Below are 20877 nucleotides of genomic sequence, written 5' to 3'. Positions count from 1 at the left end.
GATAACTGATAGCAATGATAAACTATGTTAGGATGAAGTATGACATCTGCATATTGTACGAAAAGAAGATAACACGCAACGTACCAGTTTCTAACACTAACAATAATGACGTGTAATGACGTCCTAGTAGGCCTCGCAAGGATAAAGCCAATATCTGAAATAAATAAATAGCAACACTCTTTCTATTATGCACTCACTTCTCCAGCTCTGACTATAATGAACGTGCAATGCGTACAAGGGAAAAAGCTAAAGGCCACACGCTAGATACACTGTCATCAAGATCCAGCGGGAATCACCTTCGGTGGCGATTATATCATTTACTTTGTGGACAATTTGATGAAATTCAAGTTAGGCAGCATCAAACACAGTAAGTCAATTGAATAAGAAAAAGGCAGTGGCTCTAAAGGTCGCGCCTTTACATATGAACTCTTATGAAGTTGTAACGACTCTTGGACATGATAGGATATTATATCCAGTAAATAGAACTCGAGCAAACATCATCTAATATCTTGCCAATTTTTTTTGGTGTATTTAAAGTCTCCTTTTTACCAACGAGGGTTTATCAGGACTGGACCTACTGTTTATCGTGAGCTCCGAACTACGGTCCTCGGTATTAAACCTACCGACTGGTCAGCAACCAATTTAGAGTTACTGGCATGACTGGGACTCCCTGACGCATTTTCTTTACAATTGCAATTATAAACATAAAGTACATCCATGCCTCAACAGGATTCGAACCCGTGACTATGGCAACAATAGTAGGATCTTCCTGTCGCTTTAACCTCTACACTACCAAGCTTCTGTTGCTAGGTGTCTGCAAGGGTGACAGATCCCAAAAAATAGTAAAGACGACAAATACACTTTTTAGTTCCTCATCGTTATTTCTATTAGCCCAGAAAGCATAAATGCTTCATAATAAAAACTTTGAACCTAAGAACCGATTCTGAGGATTCCAAATTATTAATTATTGCATTCATTTTGATCTGATATCATAGAGAGAAAAAAACCTAATACTAACACACCAGTTTGGGTTTATTAACAAGCATTCAACAATCGACCAGGTCCACAGAATAACAGTTATTGAAAAAGCCTACGAAAGTAAAAAATTATGCTCAGCTACATTCCTAGATGTAGCAGAAGCCTTCGATAAGGTTTGGCATGAAGGCCTTGTTCATAAAATACAGAAAATGTTACCAAAACAACACACCGAACTACTAAAATCGTACATTACAGCCAGAATGTTTAGTGTTAAACAAGAAGAAGCTCACTCTACAATAATAGGTGTGGCACAAGGAAGTGTACTGTGGCCAATGCTTTATCTACTCTACACTTGTTATATACCACAAATGGAGAATATTACGATGACTACATTTGCTGATGATACTGCGATTATAGCGGTCGGAGACAATAAGCCACACGAAAATTACAACAGATAAGTGACAATATAAAAAATTGGACACAAGCTTGGAAAATAAAAATTAACGAAAGTAAATCTGTGCATGTATAGTTCGCCAACAATCAGACCGTACAAGCACCAATAACTATTTTAAATATCTACGAATGAATATTGATGCAAAACTTCGCTGGAAGGAACATATAAAGAAGAAAAGAAAAGAACTGGAATTGAAATATAAATTGCTATTATAAAAGCAAATACTGAAACCTATATGGACATACGGAGTTCAATTATGGGGATATTCTGCAAAGAGTAACGTAAACAAAATACAAATTTTTCAGAACAAAGTCCTGAGAAGTATTATGGGCACACCCAAATATTACAGGATTGACTACCTACACCGAGACCTTCAGATACCCACAGGCAGCCAAGAAATCAAGATAATTGCACGGGGTCATGAGGAAAGACTCCATTCTCAGGAGAATATTAAAGTATTGCAACTTTGGATACCACCAGAGCAGGACACAGACTCAAAATAATCAAACCATCTGATCTTGTGTAGTGCTGTGTAAGGGTGGTGCATGTAATAAAAAATACAGCAATGACATGTATAAACATTATTTCACCAGAGAATGCGATAGGGCCGATTGGTCCTCCAAGTTATATACCTAGATTTAAGTTATCATACGACATCATAACGACAAATTGTAGGTTAGTCGGAAACGACTAGTAACAATGTAATAATTAAATAATAATAAAAAATTGATCTGATAAACGTCGATCCAATTTGTTCCTAATTATTTCGGTGAAATTTCTGGTTAGAGGAATATTTTCGAGCAGCAGTTAATTAGCACGCCATCGAACGTAGTCCATTCACTTCCATTCCGAAGAAGAACCACTTAGGGCGACGATGGGATCTCACCAATGACCTTACGTTATCGTCGTCCAATGACCGGTCCCTGTAGGAGAAAGTAGCGGTCCTTCGGACCCGGTTCGCCGCGAGAAAAAACACCGGCACCGCTAAGGTCGCCGCTTTCGCAGCCGTCGGTTCCCCCAGCTATAGGCAACCTAAAATGTAGAAAGGTGAATAGCCAAGATGCTGATGTCATCCTATTTTAGTCGGTTGATATCACGATGTTACCTCATTCACTAGTACCATATGCAGTCGGCGGCGGTACCCAAGGCCACCGGCGATCGAGAACGGTTTTACAGTTTGTGGTGAAACAGCGTTAATATCACGTCGTTTTTTCCGGACGATATACTTGTTTCCCGACAGTGTTTGTGCGATTTATCGATTTATATCAGTTAAGGAACAGTTAGGTGACAGGATTTCGTTGGATTCGTGGTAAATATGAGGACCATCCGTAAATATGCCGGTAACAGTTGATGATCCTCCGAAAGAAACTGTTTCGAAAGACGCTGTAAGTGGTTGAAGTGATGATTCCGAAGCCGGCTTGTTCGAGCCGGTCGGACTTAAAAATAACAACAAAATAAGGTTCCGACACGATCTAGATCACGACACACCTACCAAGATCTATAAATAGAATCTCGAATGTTTTTTTTTTGAATGTTTAAAGTATGTTTTGACGATTTTTGCGTAATTTTTTATAGGTATAGGATTTACAGAAAGGAAGCACGTGCTTTATTGTAATGGCAGCTTAAAGTGTCGGCAACTAATTGCGGTAATTCGACGGCCACTTCCTCCGACAAATATGCGGATATACTAACCAGAAAAACCGAGGCCATTTGCTGACTTTTTTAAAAATTATCGGTATATTTTACTAATATACATTTTTTTAAATTTTATATAGAATCAGCGAATCGAACTCGACTTGCTGGAAAAAAGGACGGCGGAGATCAGCAAACAGGCTGATGACCGTAACCGTGCCAATATCCAGAAACAAACCCAACAGGTAAGATATTCGGCATGTTCGTCGTTTTAAAGAACGCTTTTTTGGTGTTGGCGACGGTATTTTACCCTTGACTGCGTTTCGCGAGGTAACGGAAGGTGAATTTTCTTCAAAAGCGCGATTTATTCGAAACAAATGCTTTTACCTTGTCCGATGTTAATGAGATAAAGAATATTCGAATAGTTTTACCTCGTAAATATCTTTTTTTTTTTTCGTTAGGATTGTGCTGTAAATGGGTAAAAGTATCAGGAAACTAGCAGGATTTTTTTTGTTAAAAGAAAAGTTTTTTCCCAAATCCAGAAAGGTTCGGGCATAGCAAACCTGCTATCTTGTCTGATGCCCTTCTAGCAGACTTGGCATCTCCATCAAATGCTTATTTTAAAAGATGTTAATTCGGTCCGTACTCCTCTACAGATTTAATGTCTAATTCAAGTTTGTTACCCCCAACCAGGTGAAACGGCTTCAAGTTGTCCAAAATAAGCTCCTCAAGAGAATCTTAAACGCTCCATGGTTTGTCAGAAATAATCAAAGTCATAGGGAAATTGACACTCTGGAAATCAAACACTTCATATCTCAATCATTAAACAAACAACAACTCAGCTCAAGTTCTTCTGGAAACGCGATTGTTCGCGAGCTGGACGACATGCTGGGAGCTTAGCACCGCATCACCGCTAACCTCCCCCTTTTCCAGTCTGAAACGACCTCATCAGTCGCTGCAGTCATAAATATTGCCCCCATACGATAGTATCCAGTCGTGTCTTAACTCGAAGTTCGCGAATCTATAGTTAGTTTCACTATCTGTTATTTCGCCGGGTCCTCGTGCCCAATAACGGCTGCCCAATTGGTGGGTACCATATCCCGAAATGTAATGCAGTAGCAGTAGCGACCCACAGGGGTCAACTGTGAGGCGGTTTCGGTTTAGTGTATTGGTAATCCCAGAGGCAGTCCCACACAACCCTTGTCCGACGGTCCAATTTGTCCGTCGAGGACAAGTCTCCGCGACCAGGTACGCGTCCTGTATTCCATCTCCTAGTTTTAGGCCAGAACATCTAAAAATGCAATATAGTAAGTCCTTGCAAGTATTCCGATTGTTTCCATCATTATTGGGAAAAATTTCTACAACTTTTTCCCATCTTTTTCTTTTTTCCCGTCTGCTGGACTGACCTATGATTTTATGTTAATTTTTGTTTTAACTTTTATTTACGTTGATACATTTTCACCAATAAATATACCCGATCAATATACATGCCAGAGCCTATTCGATCAATCTATTTGAATCTTCGGTATCCCATGCTGTTATATAAAATAGAATATATATATATATATATATATATATATATATATATATATATATATATATATATATATATATATATATATATATATATATATATATCACTAACTCTTCACTATAAGTGCTTCTTTAAAAATGCCAAAACATATACCTAACCTGGATAATAGTACAAACTGTCAAAAATAAAGACAACATGAATTTCATCCAACAGTTTATACCAAAACTATCCATACCTGTTATCATAATTTCCTGTACCATCATAATTTACATATCCTTCCAAGCTCTAAGATTTTTTCTTTTTTATTTTGCATTTTGTTGTTTAACAACGTTCAAAATTTATAGACATTGCCAGCCATGGGCATTTCGTTACCATAAATCTTTATCAACACTTACCATATTATCCAATTAATATTTGAATATCGCACGCAAAACATAATTCTATATCATTAGTCACTGGTTAGTTAGTAGGCTTATTGTTAATATGAGTTATCTATGATAAAAACGGCATGAATCTAAGCGAAACGATGATATAGGATTGTGATTCATGGACTCCATTAAACAATCCAGTCAATAAAAAGCAAAGAACTTGATATATGGTTTAATAAACATAAAAAGGAAAACTAATAAACGAATATTTTGTTGTGAATATTGTGTATTTTTTCTTCAGGTCACTAAAGAATGGTCAGATCTGGTTTCCAACTTAGAAGGACGCAAAGAAACCCTCTCCAAGTTGGCGAGCGTTTGGGAGAACTTCGAAAGCCGCTGGCAGAAGTTCGAGAGCCTCTTCAGCGGCATCGAGGAAAGAGCCAAACACGTGGACCAGGTGGTCAGGAGTAGAGATCACGTCGTATCGACCAAAAATGAAATTGAGGTAGGCGCCTTAAGATTATTGTCTGTAATTTTTCGCCTCGCTAATTGCGAACATTTTGCAATATTTATTTTAAAAGCGGCTCCATAAATGCAAAAAATATAAACGATAAGATATATGACGCCTTATCGTTTTATCAGGTGGATTTAAAAAAACAATGCCGTACGAGTAATTCTAGCGAAAAATACATGATAAAACCACTTCAGCTTAGACCTGTTTTGTGTTTTACAGGAACTGCAGTCAGAAGCCCGGGCATTGGATGTGCAATATAGGGAAGTGATAGAACTGTCAAATGTGGTTATAGTGTTCCTAGAAGAATGCTCCCCACCGTCAGCTTCCACCTTGAAGCAGAAACTGGATCAACTGTCCCAATCATATCAAAGGTAAGCGAGGATGATGTGTTCGATCTCTGTGAATCAAAACTGGTTATTATTTTGAGAGTACAGATGGAAATTTTACAGTTTTGTGCTATTTACAGAAGACTAGAGATCAAATCGAGCTCGATACTTTGGTTTCACATGACTTCAAATAGTCAAAATGTCATGACAGCCAAAAAACAGTTAGTGGATTTAGTACCATTTGTGAATTGCCTGCTGTTAATAGTGTTTTGCCAGCTAAATGGCAGAAGTAATCAACTTTTCCGGTATACTATTTAAAAAATCGGGTTCTTCTTTTAATTTTGTTACTTTTTAACAATAAATTCAATTTTACATGCACAAACTGGAAAATTGGCGATTGTACATCGAAATATGAATAATAAAATTTTATAAATAAATTACAATTAAAATAAGCCGAATTCGGTCAGTTTATTTGTTTAAAACTGACTCTGCGTGGGTGTATTGCTAAATAAATGTCCTTGAGATACATATGTTGTGTAGCTATGGGTGCTAAATATACTGGCAGACATAGAAATGAAGACGTGAGTCATATTTAATTTTGTAATTTTTATCGAATATAAAACAGGTATGATTTGTATCTGTATTTATATACGAAATTAGCGTCTATTAATTTTTGTCAGTTGGTTCGAATTTGGTCATCAGACAATGAATAATCAACGTTGGACATTATTGTAGCAGTACAGGTGGACATTTTACACAGTTTTGTGCTATTTATTTATGGTAGATCCAAAGAAGCTCGATACTTTGGTTTCACATGACTTCAAAATGTCTTGATAGTCAAATAACAGTTAGTGGTTTTACTACCATTTTTGCCAGCTATATGGCAGAAGTAATCAACTTTTTCCGGTATAAAATTTTTAAATAAAAATCTGGTTCTTTTAATTTTATCACTTTTAAACAATAAACTCAATTTTACATACTGGAAAATTGGCGATTGTGCATCGAAAGATGAATAATAATATTTTATAAATAAATTACAATTAAAATAAAGTGAGTTCTTTGAGTTCATTTGTTTAAAACTGACTCTGCGTGGGTGTATTGATAAATAAATGTCCTTGAGATACATATGTTGTGTAGCTATGGGTGCTAAATATACTGGCAGACATAATATATTGGCATACATAGACGTAGATGATGAGAGTCATATTTAATTTTGTAATTTTTATCATTCCACAAACAACAACTCAGCTCAAGTTATTCTGAAAACGCGCTTGTTCGCGAGCTGGTCGACATGCTCGGAGATTCGTAGTTTTCTTCAGCAATGTAAGACCTTATGAGTATGAGAGTTTGTGGACAAACTTCAAGAAATATCGATTGTGGTACTGGAAGGCCTTAAACCACAAAAATTTGTATTTTGATTCAAAATATTATTTCATTTTATGGACAGAATTGTCGTATGTTAGAGCATAAAACAATACTGAGGCTTTAAATAGATTCTAACATAAACACACAGTCTAGCTTCTTTGATACACTTCAAAAAATATCGAATATGGTACTGGAAGACCTTAAGCCACAAAAATTTGTATTTTGATTCAAAATATTATTTCATTTTATGGACAGAATTGTCGTATGTGAGAGCATAAAACAATACTGAGGCTTTAAATAGATTCTAACATAAACACACAGTCTAGCTTCTTTGATACACTTCAAAAAATATCGAATATGGTACTGGAAAACCTTAAGCCACAAAAATTTGTATTTTGATTCAAAATATTATTTCATTTTATGGAAAGAATTGTCGTATGTGAGAGCACAAAACAATACCGAGGCTTTAAATACATTCTAACATAAACACACAGTCTAGCTTCTTTGATACACTTTAATATCCTATACAGAAAGCTTATATCAAAATTCCAGTAGACTATGTTGGGCATTAGAGGTTATTTTTAAAAGCTCCGATATTTTCTAATTGGAATAGTTTGTGGCTGGGGTCTTTGAGCACCTTCAACCTACCTTTTGTGACCTTACATATTCAACCGTGATTCTTTTGCTCCAACTCCACTTAAATATATCAACCTTTAAATAGCTGTAGAACGATTGTCAATCCAACGTCGATCTGTCTTCCTTTCTTGATAAACAATTTGATGGCGGTTGACTGGATTAATTTAAAAGAGAACAGTCTTAACATAAACACACACAAGTTGGTTGTTTGACAAGGCTTTACATAAACCAAAATTAAAATCCGCAGTCCTGGTATCTCCTGAGCAACTATATATAAAAGGAGTATTCCAACGATATACGATATATATTTCGATTCTAGAATACTTGTTCTTTAAAATACAATTAGTACGAACGCGTTACGTCACGCAACAGATAACAATAATACAATACACTCGAGATATGATACAGGTTGATATTAAAATAGCCATTTGCTATACGCCGGCCGGTATAAATAAATAAAACGATATTATTTTTAGACCGCCGAGGCACAGCAACGATAAATCGCTATAAATTACGGCTGTTAGAAAAAAAACCGCGATATCTCGTGACCCACATTCTATTTCACAAGGCCCAACGACGAGTTTTCGACCAGCTCAGATGTTATCGGCTCTATGATGTTCGAAATTAACTGATAAATATAAATATGGTTCGATACGTATCTCTACTATCGGCTAACTTCTTTTAATAGTTGCGTATCATCATTTATACACACTACGTTATCAATTATCAACGAAAAACTCAATTTTCACATAAACAAAAATTCGCTATTGTGCACTGAAAGATGAACAGTAATATTTTATAAATAACTTACAATTAAAATAAACCGAATTCTGTCAGTTTATTTGTTTAAAATTGACTTTGCGTGGGTGTATTGATAAATAAATGTATTTGAGATACATATGTTGTGTAGCTATGGGTGCAAAATATACTGGCAGACATAGAAATGATGATGTGAGTCATATTTAATTTTGTAATTTTTATCGAATATAAAACAGGTATGATTTATATCTGTATTTATATATGAAATTAGCGTCTATTAATTTCTGTCAGTTCATTCGAATTTAGTCATCAGACAATAATTAATAAACGCTGGGCATTATTGTGACAGTACAGATGGACATTTTACACAGTTTAGTGCTATTTACTAATGATAGATCAAAAGAAGCTCAATACCTTGAGTTTACATGACTCGATAGTGAAAAATTTAGTGGATTAAGTACCATTTGTGAATTGCCTGTTTTCAGTTTTGTTTTGCCGCCTATATTCCAGAAATAATCAATTTTTTGGATATACGTTTTTTTAAGTAGATTTTTCTTCTAATGATTCCGTATCATCATTTACGCATTTGTTTGAATCTATTTACAATATTGGTGCATCACTCTTCAACGATAAACTCATTTAACATAAACAAACTGGAAAATTCGCGATTATTCATCGACAGATGAATAATAATATTTAATAAATAAATTAGAATTAAAATAAATTGAATTTTTTGAGTTTATTTGTTTAAGACTGGCTCTGAGTGGATGTACTGATAAATAAATGGTCTTCTGATACATATGGTGTGTAGCTATGGGTGCAAAATATACTGGCAGACATAGAAATGATGATGTGAGTCATATTTAATTTTGTAATTTTTATCGAATATAAAACAGGTATGATTTATATCTGTATTTATATATGAAATTAGCGTCTATTAATTTCTGTCAGTTCATTCGAATTTAGTCATCAGACAATAATTAATAAACGCTGGGCATTATTGTGACAGTACAGATGGACATTTTACACAGTTTAGTGCTATTTACTAATGATAGATCAAAAGAAGCTCAATACCTTGAGTTTACATGACTCGATAGTGAAAAATTTAGTGGATTAAGTGCCATTTGTGAATTGCCTGTTTTCAGTTTTGTTTTGCCGCCTATATTCCAGAAATAATCAATTTTTTGGATATACGTTTTTTTTAAGTAGATTTTTCTTCTAATGATTCCGTATCATCATTTACGCATTTGTTTGAATCTATTTACAATATTGGTGCATCACTCTTCAACGATAAACTCATTTAACATAAACAAACTGGAAAATTCGCGATTATTCATCGACAGATGAATAATAATATTTAATAAATAAATTAGAATTAAAATAAATTGAATTTTTTGAGTTTATTTGTTTAAGACTGGCTCTGAGTGGATGTACTGATAAATAAATGGTCTTCTGATACATATGGTGTGTAGCTATGGGTGCAAAATATACTGGCAGACATAGAAATGATGATGTGAGTCATATTTAATTTTGTAATTTTTATCGAATATAAAACAGGTATGATTTATATCTGTATTTATATATGAAATTAGCGTCTATTAATTTCTGTCAGTTCATTCGAATTTAGTCATCAGACAATAATTAATAAACGCTGGGCATTATTGTGACAGTACAGATGTACATTTTACACAGTTTAGTGCTATTTACTTATGATAGATCAAAAGAAGCTCAATACCTTGATTTCACATGACTCAATAGTGAAAAATTTAGTGGATTAAGTACCATTTGTGAATTGCCTGTTTTCAATTTTGTTTTGCCGCCTATATTCCAGAAATAATCAATTTTTTGGATATACGTTTTTTTAAGTAGATTTTTCTTCTAATGATTCCGTATCATCATTTACGCATTTGTTTGAATCTATTTACAATATTGGTGCATCACTCTTCAACGATAAACTCATTTAACATAAACAAACTGGAAAATTCGCGATTATTCATCGACAGATGAATAATAATATTTAATAAATAAATTAGAATTAAAATAAATTGAATTTTTTGAGTTTATTTGTTTAAGACTGGCTCTGAGTGGATGTACTGATAAATAAATGGTCTTCTGATACATATGGTGTGTAGCTATGGGTGCAAAATATACTGGCAGACATAGAAATGATGATGTGAGTCATATTTAATTTTGTAATTTTTATCGAATATAAAACAGGTATGATTTATATCTGTATTTATATATGAAATTAGCGTCTATTAATTTCTGTCAGTTCATTCGAATTTAGTCATCAGACAATAATTAATAAACGCTGGGCATTATTGTGACAGTACAGATGTACATTTTACACAGTTTAGTGCTATTTACTTATGATAGATCAAAAGAAGCTCAATACCTTGATTTCACATGACTCAATAGTGAAAAATTTAGTGGATTAAGTACCATTTGTGAATTGCCTGTTTTCAATTTTGTTTTGCCGCCTATATTCCAGAAATAATCAATTTTTTGGATATACTTTTTTTTTAAGTAGGTTTTTCTTCTAATGGTTCCGTATCATCATTTACGCATTTGTTTGAATCTATTTACAATATTGGTGCATCACCCTTCAACGATAAACTCATTTAACATAAACTAACTGGAAAATTCGCGATTATTCATCGACAGATGAATAATAATATTTAATAAATAAATTAGAATTAAAATAAACTGAGTTTTTTTAGTTTATTTGTTTAAAACCGGCTCTGAGTGGATGTACTGATAAATAAATGGTCTTCTGATACATATGGTGTGTAGCTATGGGTGCAAAATATACTGGCAGACATAGAAATGATGATGTGAGTCATATTTAATTTTGTAATTTTTATCGAATATAAAACCGGTATGATTTATATCTGTATTTATATATGAAATTAGCGTCTATTAATTTCTGTCAGTTCATTCGAATTTAGTCATCAGACAATAATTAATCAACGCTGGGCATTATTGTGACAGTACAGATGGGCATTTTACACAGTTTAGTGCTATTTACTAATGATAGATCAAAAGAAGCTCAATACCTTGAGTTTACATGACTCAATAGTGAAAAATTTAGTGGATTAAGTACCATTTCTGAATTGCCTGTTTTCAGTTTTGTTTTGCCGCCTATATTCCAGAAATAATGAATTTTTTGGATATACTTTTTTTTAAAGTAGGTTTTTCTTTTAATGGTTCCGTATCATCATTTACGCATTTGTTTGAATCTATTTACAATATTGGTGCATCACCCTTCAACGATGAACTCATTTAACATAAACAAACTGGAAAATTCGCGATTATTCATCGACAGATGAATAATAATATTTAATAAATAAATTAGAATTAAAATAAACTGAATTTTTTGAGTTTATTTGTTTAAAACCGGCTCTGAGTGGATGTACTGATAAATAAATGGTCTTCTGATGCATATGGTGTGTAGCTATGGGTGCTAAATATACTGACAGGCCTAGAAATGATGATCATAAACTGTAGATCATGCTTAACTTTGTAATTTTTATCAAATTTAACGCACGTATGATTTATATCCGTATAAATTGAAATTAACAACTAATCATCTATATCAGTTGATTCGAAAGAGCCCTAAATTTTAAAATATTAAACTAATTATTTAAAAATCAGTCGTTTTAGAAACATTCATTGATTAACCAAGCCATCATATCCATTTAATTATCCATTTAAAAATATAAGTACAGTTATAATAATATTATCCCAAAGAAACAACTCTATATAATTTCTTCATTGACTTCACGCATACCTATTATACATCGACAATAATACGCGATAGCACATTTATATATATAGACATTACACGATTTTGTACATTTTTAAAAATAGACGAAAATTAAATAAAATGTAGCAGCAAATTTACAGCGGCACAATTCGATTTATAAAAAAAAAACTATTCACAATATAAATACCACAGCGGCTATATGAAATAATAGATATGTTTCATCATTATTCCGTTTTATTTTTGTGTAGGTTTGTCTATGAATCGGTACGATTTCGGTCTGAAAATAAACTCTTTAAAAAGCATTTAGCTGCATAAAAATCCGCTCTAGAACTCATGATCTGGCCGTCGGCCAATATCCGCTCGGCGATTTTTAAATATTATGGTGGAGGCACCAAGTATTTTACGAATATTGAACATATGACAAGATATATGAACAAATTTTCAATCAACAACGTGAATATATGAAAATTTAATTGATTTAACAGTCCTTGCGTCCGGAGATTCTTCGCATTTGAACTTATTAACGCATCCGTTATCTTATATACCAATTCGTACCGTACAATGCATGAAGAAATATGGTCTTTATGCGATGTCTATCTGAAAATATTCGCCCGAGCAAGGTTGTTTGTTTTTAAATCAAATAAAAAACGGAAAAAACTCGATACGTTTTAATGAGATTCGAGATTCGGTGCCAGCAATGGGTATTTGAATTTATTCCAAACTATAATAGACATTAATAGTTTTTTTGTTAGTCCGATGGATATTGACAGTATATTTGCTTTTTGTCGCGCGTATACGAGGCGTGTTCAAGAATTAACTGAAATATCGTGATTCGAAATAGTTTTTTTTGTTGTAGCATTGACAATTCTGTCTAGAAAGTTTCTATACATTTTCAGCCATATTGGTTGACAACTTTCCAAAGTTTTAGAAATGTTTCCAAGCACCCTGAAGATGTTAAAGATGACTGATTGATAAATATTAATAATTGTGAAGTACCTGCTGATGCTTCATTGACTGTTCGTGAATATTTGGTAAAAAAATAACAGTGTAATCATGCCACAGCCTCCATATCATTGACAATAAATTTGCTTGAAATAGTATTTTGATATAAAAAAAGTAATTGAAGTTTTGAGATTCAAACAATTTCTTTTTAGTTGTCCCAATATCAAATCTATAGAAATCTGTGGATGGATCAGAGATATGTCATTAAAATTTCTTCTAAAATGGTGTGAGCTATAGAAATGAGTAGAACGGGAATTTTTGACTGCTATAAACGTTTTATAGTCGACCGGAAAACGTTGAAGATGATTGATGTTCTGAAGTTTTTGCTATTAAAAAGATAACAGTGTCACAGGCCCAGCCTCCGTATTCACTAATTCACTCGATAGCCCCTTGTGACTTTTTCTGTTCTTAAAGTAAAGAAAAACGTTGAAAGGTCCGATGTTACACCAAAAGAGGAGTTCTAGAACTGATTTGATATATTCTAACGGGATAACAATGCGGTAGAATAAACACACCTCGTATAATATAATTCATTTTGGATGGAAAAAATAAATATTGTTGGGACGGATGCCCTGGTTCTTTCTTGTTGATTTCGAGCTGCAATTAAGGAGACTTGGTAATTACTGTTTACGATGGTTGATGCTAATTTTAGACCTAACTGTATGAAACTCAATTTGGACCGGCTAAAAATAATTTAATAAAAGTTGAAGGTGAATTAATTTTAAACTTAATTTTTTCACCAGTTATCCGTGAGTCATAATATTGTTATTTCGTCAACGTCGACTTTGTCTATAATGAGCTTTTCACTGCTCGCTAAGTTATTTATTTAGTACTATTTATTGGCTTGTTATCCGCCACAGATATTGAATTGAATCTGTTTTTTATTCGGCATACATCTTTTCTTTTTGGGCGATGACGTGAGGCCATTTCTGCAGGCCGTCTGACGCCAATTTTAATCCATTTTTGGAGTGTTGCCAAACAACTCAATGGTAGAGTTTACTACTTTATTTTTTTTCTGAAGAAAAAGTGTTTTAATTGATCTCGACCTAATGTAACTCAATTTTTCTCAATATAATCTTATTCTGTCATAAAAATGATAGGTAGTAATCAGGATACACCAAGGACACAAGGTGAAAAGGCTTGAATCAAAACTAGTTATCAGAGTCTCAAACCAAAACACTGAATCTGTTAGTCATCTGAATATACCCCGTAGATCTGACTTCTTGTAACTCCATATATTAATCTAATAGCCTTTATCTACTTTATATACGTGCAATATCATCTGTAACAGTGTCATTATACATGCACTCTGTATATATTCTTATCAAATATACAGGTTTTTTAACTGACAATACGGATAATGACATTATTATGAATATACACTAATCTAACACGCCCTATAAAGTACTGTTAATCATTCACTACTTTCTTTGTCCTTCTGTGGGCTTTGAATGTAATTTTATTGATGGGTTATTGAACATCTAGAATTATTCATGTTTTAATATCACAGTTCTAATAAGCTGTTGTAGAAAATAAATGGACGTTTTAAATCGTATATATCATTAAACCCTATAAATTTGTTATCTCAATCTAAGTTATTTTTTAATCTATAATTTTCGTCTTTCATTACCCTTAAGAAAACTATTTTTTTAGTTTCGTTTTATTTGATATTGTCACAATTTAATTCTTAGGGTGAATCTGTGTCATCATAGATTATGTTATTATTACAATTGGGATGATGATAGTAATCAACAAAAATATTGCATTTATTTAATAAAATCGGATTAATAAATTTATAAAAATGCATTTATTTTCAAGCCATATGTCGTTTTTTTACTATACCATAGATCTTCCAAAAAGAGTAATATTTATCGTACTCACACCGCGACAGAACTTTAGCATACTACAGATAATTTCATTACAACTGTTTACTTACTGGTTACAAATACGAGGAAACAAAACTATAACGCACATGTAGTGCCCTCTTGTACAGCAAACGATTAATAACTGTTGTTTTTGTTATATAAGAAAGAATGCTCACAATTTGACGAAGAACATGATGTCTCATGGTAAAAAAATACGTCATGTAAATTTTCGGACGAAAAGAAATTCAGTTTGGATGGCCCTGATGATTAGTATCATGATTTAGAAAAAAAGATCAGATGACTTTAACTCTCAGACAGTTGGGTGGTGGAAGTACTGCTATGTAACGCTGCTATAGGTTTTGGACGAAATACGTTTCTTGGAAAATTAATAATACAAGTTATATCGAAATGATTTTATATGACACGACACAATATTCTAATTTTAAAGTGGATTTGAATTGATTTGAATATTATTGAAAATTGTTGGGGTTAACTAGCATGACCTGTGTATTCACTATCAACATTAGCTAAATTCCATAAATTGTCTTTAATGGAATAATCTGAAACATAAACAATAGAAAATAGATATATAAAAATAGAAATTAGATATTTATTACAATTAACGAAAAAACGCGCGTGCTAAAGTTTTGTCGCGTGATCGTCGACACTATGTCCGCGTATACGGAACGGACCTCGTACGTGGAAAATCGAATTGTTCGAGTTCGGAGGGTCCGTCGTCGCCCGTTGCACCGATCGCGCCGGCGCCACCGACGTCGTTTCGTAACGTCGCCGTCGGGAATGGTTCGCCGATCAAATCGCAACCATAGTCCGGACCTACTGGATGGCTGGATAGCATCATCGACAAGTCGAGCGGGAGTTCGCACTGCCTGGTACCGATTCGCGTCGACCGATTTCGACCCCTAATCGTCGTCGAGTCAACCCCCCGCCGCCGCCGCACTCTAGACGCGAACGCACGATCCCCTTTTATTCTACACGTTTTCGTTCAAAACTCGGAAGCCGATATTCTTCTTTGCCGCAGCTGCCCGAGACCGTTCATTATCGATATTTATCGTGGTCGTTGTTGTTGTTGTTGTTATTATTATTATTATTATTATCGTTGTTGTTGTCATTACTTGTGCGAGGATACGAACCAAAGCCGAAATCGACAAGGTGAAGTTTGGTGCGGTTGGTCCACGACCCGTCGCTCCGTGCCTGTCGTCTCCTTCTCGCGCGCGCCTTCCGTCTCTCTCTGTGTCTCCGGCCGTGTCCGATCAAAGTGAGGTTATACCCGTGCCGCGTTAGCCTCTATATTTGGCGGACGGAATTGCGAAATGGCCGTATTTAAACCCGTAAACGACGAGGCGAACCAAGAAGGAGGAAACAGGGGACGTTGGCCGAAATAACCCCGGTTGGTCGAGGCGAGGCGTCATCCGGACAACACCGGCGTTACGAAAAAAAAAAACGACGTCGCCACATCCAGCGGGGAATTATTTCGGCGATCGTCGAAAAACACGCGGACACGGGCGTCGTGAGGTCAATCTTTAAAAATAGACGCACCTAGTGCGCTTCAAAATACCGGCCCCCGGCGTTTAACCACGTTTTTATGTTAACGTGCTCGTGTGTGCGTGTCCTTTACGTGTTCCGTCCCATCTAAAACCCCCCGTTTTCTTTCCGCAGGCTTCTGAAGAACCTTGAGGAGAAACACGACAAGGCCGAGACCGACCTGAAGGACGTAGAGCGAGTTCTCAGGGACATCACCGCCACCAAGAGCGAACTGGTGGACCTGAAGAGCGAGGTGGTGAATTTCTACGTGTTCGACGAGGACGTCGACCGCACCGGACGAGAGTTGAAGGACCTAGCCGAGCGAGTCCAGAGACAGACCGCCGCCGCCAGGAAACTATCTTCGGACACCAGGACCCAGTACCAAGCAGCGCAGAATCTGGTCCCGTCCGATATAGCCGAGGAGCTGAACCAGTTGGAGTTACTGACCGAGACCATAGCGGGCGCCATGGAGGATAAAGAGCGGGAGTACAAGAAAGCGAGGACCATCCGGACCGATTACCTCACCGACGTCGAGGAATTGCAGAACTGGGTGAAGGAGTCCGAGCTGAAGATCCAAGACCGGTCCATCACGCCCCAACAACTGAACGAGAAACTGCACCAGATCCAAAGCGAGATCGGTGGCGTCACCGACAAGCTGGAGAAGGTCACTCGAAACGGGAAAACCATCATCGACAAGTCCAGGAAGGACGAGGAGAAGGAGATAGTGCAGAAGACCATCGATACCCTCACCGAGCAGATCAACCAGGTGAGATCGTGGTTGGACGAGAAGCGACAGCAGGTCGGCGAGACACTGGATGCGTGGCAGCGATTCCTCCAGCTCTATCAGCTGGTCTTGCAGTGGACCGAGGAGAAGAAGATCTTCCTGCGGGAACCGTTGAACGTCAGTTCTCTACAAGACGTCAAACAGAAACTGCACGATTATAATGTAAATAACGAGTCACTATTCCACCTAGTTTCCATACAATTAACCTAATACAATTTTAGAATGCCGTCAAGAGCTGTAAGTCCGTCACCAAGAACCTCAGCGACATGGTGAAGGAGTTGGAGTACATTGGAACGGTGACTACAGTCGGCGATCTGCCCCAGAAGATGGAGCACGCCGAAAGCATTAAGACTGAAGTTGAAGCACAGATTCTGGAGAGGGTTAGTGTCATCTTCGACGACGCGATCATATAACCGGAACTAACGCCTTGTTTTCCAGAACTCTCTTCTGCAGGAAACGTCCGAGGAATGGGAACAGTGCGAGAAGAAGATGAAGGAGGTACGCGTCTGGATCGAGAAGTCCGGAAACGCGTTGGAATCCCCGCAGAACAAGAAGAGACCCCTTCGAGACCAGCACGCTTTGAGAGAGAAAATGTTGACTGATACTAGCGTACAGAAAACGAAGATAACACTGTCCATAGAAAAATTACAGGTACGACATCAAAACATCCTCACCGAGGAGACATCTAAACGCGACGTTGTCGTTTTTAGCTTCATTTCCGTGCCGGCATCAGTGCTGACACGAAGATCACCGCCAATGTGGGAGAGTTACTGAAAGACTTGAACGATCTGGAGACCACCATCAAAGGACAAGTGAGCCAGCTCGAGACTGCCATCGCCCAAGTGGAGGAATATCAGCTGGAGGTACAACAATTACGCCAGCAAATAGTCCAGGTATCACAACCGCTTCTTATCGCGAATTATAACGGATACAATGTGTACGTTTTCGTTAAAGGTGGAACAACAACTACGTGCTACCATGGCACCGACTTACAAGCCCCACGATCGAGACGAAGCTGCCCAAGACGAGAAGGTGAGTTGTGTGAGAGTACCTGTTGTTTTCTATTTGACTTGTTCGACGGTGATATGACGTGGAACGACGAGACGACGACGTCACTGAAAACACGAGACCGAGGTTGGTTCAACGTCATACCACCGTCGTGATTGAAAAGCACCGCAACGGTAGTACCGCAATACGCAATACGGGAAAAGACGAGTTCAATCAATGAAAAACGTTAAAAATAAAACTAGAGCCTCAAAAAAAAAGTTTTACCGCATAAAATAAAGTTGTGCTTGGAAACATTTTGATGGAAAATCGCAAGAGAGGAGAAAGGAAGGAGACAGCGCAGGTGAGGTGGCTGATACGTTCATCAAGGTGTTTCCGATGAAATTTGACGTTGATGTATTCCCCCCTTCCTCAGCGGCAGCGGGGATTGTGTTTGGTTCGGGCTCTATTGGTTCTTATCGATTCAGTTTTATTTCGAATATTTTGATTTATATATATACCGCTTTTTTATCATTTCTCTCACCCAACTAAAAACGCTTGTAGATGCCAGTGTTTTGTTTTTGCTTGCTCTCACAACATTCTCACAACATTTGTTCGTGTGTTCACCGTCTTTCTCATCCACCAAAAAAAAATTGAACGAACAGTCGACTACTAGATGGTGTCGTGTTCCACTCACCGATACAATCGATACAAACACCACTCACACGCATCGGGAATCGATGACAGTCCGGAAAGTAGATTAGTTTGTTTTGATTGTTTTGTTTACGATCATACCTCTTAATTAACTATTTGGCTATTTAAGTTTGTTTGAGTAACCAGTAATTTTAAGTATCGGATGACTTGATAATTTAATGTAATCGCTTTATATTGTATAAAGTAGTAATTTAATTTAACTGGTCACACTTAAATATACTGATAAAAAAATAAATAGAAATCTTATTTGATTTATATAATACATTTCCTTCCACAAATGCCGATATATCAAGGGCAATTAATTTTGGATCATGAATGATTAAAGACTATTTAAATTAACAACTAACAAGTTTTTCTTTGACTATTAGGCACTTGCATGTATTTTGGTCAAATATATATCTACGAGCATTAGTGAAAATGCAAAGTATCAGTGTAAACAACCTAGTCTGACTGTTAAATGCGATGGTTTTTACATTTATTTACAGAAAATAGCGCTAATAATAGATGGCAAAAATTACATTTTCGACATTTATTACTTTCATTCTGATTTGTATTGAAGAAATAAAGAAGATTGTAAGATTTATTGAACGAAAACTCAGAATATTCATAGCCATAAAGTGTTGCTACGCATATGGTGCAATGCGCAAAGTGTGGGGTATTAAGAGCTGCGATAACTGAGTGAAAGTGTTGTTGTAGACGTCTACCGATTGTTGCAAAAAAAGACCAGCAGTAGCGAGAAACAACATTACCTCTCTTAGCCATACCTTGCAAGAGCTGTGTACTCACCAGACTGTTAAACTACCTGTTCAGATTGATGTAGCATGATTGATGTAGACTACCACTGAATTTCTAAATGCTGAATAAGTATGAAAAAGTATTGATGGTTTGGAGGACGCTGCCATTGACAATCATTCATTCAACCTGATATGGCCAAGATAGTACAGAAAATGATATATATTGTACCAATATTTCTCAATAAATTATTTTTGAAGTGAAGAAAATTATCAGAATACATGAAAGAACTAAATAATGTCACTTAAAGAATAAATTTAACGAAATGCTAAGGATACTATTATTAAAATCATTTCTGGTAATTAAAAAGTGGTTATAATGTGGAGCTATAGAAACAGTTTTCTTCTGTATTCAATAAATATGTTAATTTTAGTATCATAAACTAAAAAGCTGTTGAATCCGTGGTTCCAAAACTATTATATTCACTATTACAGGGCCAAATAATTCCCTATATTGCCAAGATAGTAAAAATGTGCAGAAAGTGATAGAAAATATATAGATTGTTACATATTGTACCAATTGTTCTCAATAATTTCGTTTTTGAAGTCAAGAAAATGATCCAAATACATGCAGGTACTTAATGTCACTTAATAAATAAATTTAACAAAATGCGAAGGATGATATCATTTATTTCTGATAATTAAAAAATATATTTTTCTGTATTTAGTAAAAATGTTAATTAAAGATATAATTACATATAATATAACTTAGACTAAAATAATTATGCTTTATTATCATTATACTAAAAAACTATTGAATCCGTGGTTCGAAAACTATTAGATTCATTATTACTGAGCCATATAATTAGTTCATGTCGAGTTCAGTTCATTCAAGAATACTTTCCTGACCGGACATCAAAAAA

The 20877-nt window shown here is 35.6% G+C and overlaps 1 protein-coding gene across 5 annotated transcripts in view; it reads left to right on the top strand.

Moving 5' to 3' along the window:
* Msp300 (Muscle-specific protein 300 kDa) overlaps positions 1-20877 on the top strand; it is a 232527-nt gene that overhangs the window by 139870 nt on the left and 71780 nt on the right. For all 5 annotated transcript variants that reach the window (XM_076409219.1, XM_076409220.1, XM_076409217.1 and 2 more), the window contains 8 exons: positions 3208-3309; positions 5268-5471; positions 5700-5851; positions 16877-17687; positions 17747-17905; positions 17964-18176; positions 18236-18418; positions 18480-18557. In XM_076409219.1, the coding sequence (XP_076265334.1) occupies positions 3208-3309; positions 5268-5471; positions 5700-5851; positions 16877-17687; positions 17747-17905; positions 17964-18176; positions 18236-18418; positions 18480-18557 (1902 nt within the window). The remainder of the gene's footprint in view (positions 1-3207; positions 3310-5267; positions 5472-5699; positions 5852-16876; positions 17688-17746; positions 17906-17963; positions 18177-18235; positions 18419-18479; positions 18558-20877) is intronic.

The sequence above is a fragment of the Rhynchophorus ferrugineus genome, unplaced genomic scaffold, assembly GCF_030347505.1.
Source record: "Rhynchophorus ferrugineus isolate W39M unplaced genomic scaffold, kcgeb_rfMv2 rfM7, whole genome shotgun sequence".
NCBI lineage: Eukaryota > Metazoa > Arthropoda > Insecta > Coleoptera > Curculionidae > Rhynchophorus > Rhynchophorus ferrugineus.
The sequence above is the reverse complement of the archived record's forward strand: the minus strand, read 5'-3'. Positions and strand labels throughout refer to the sequence as shown.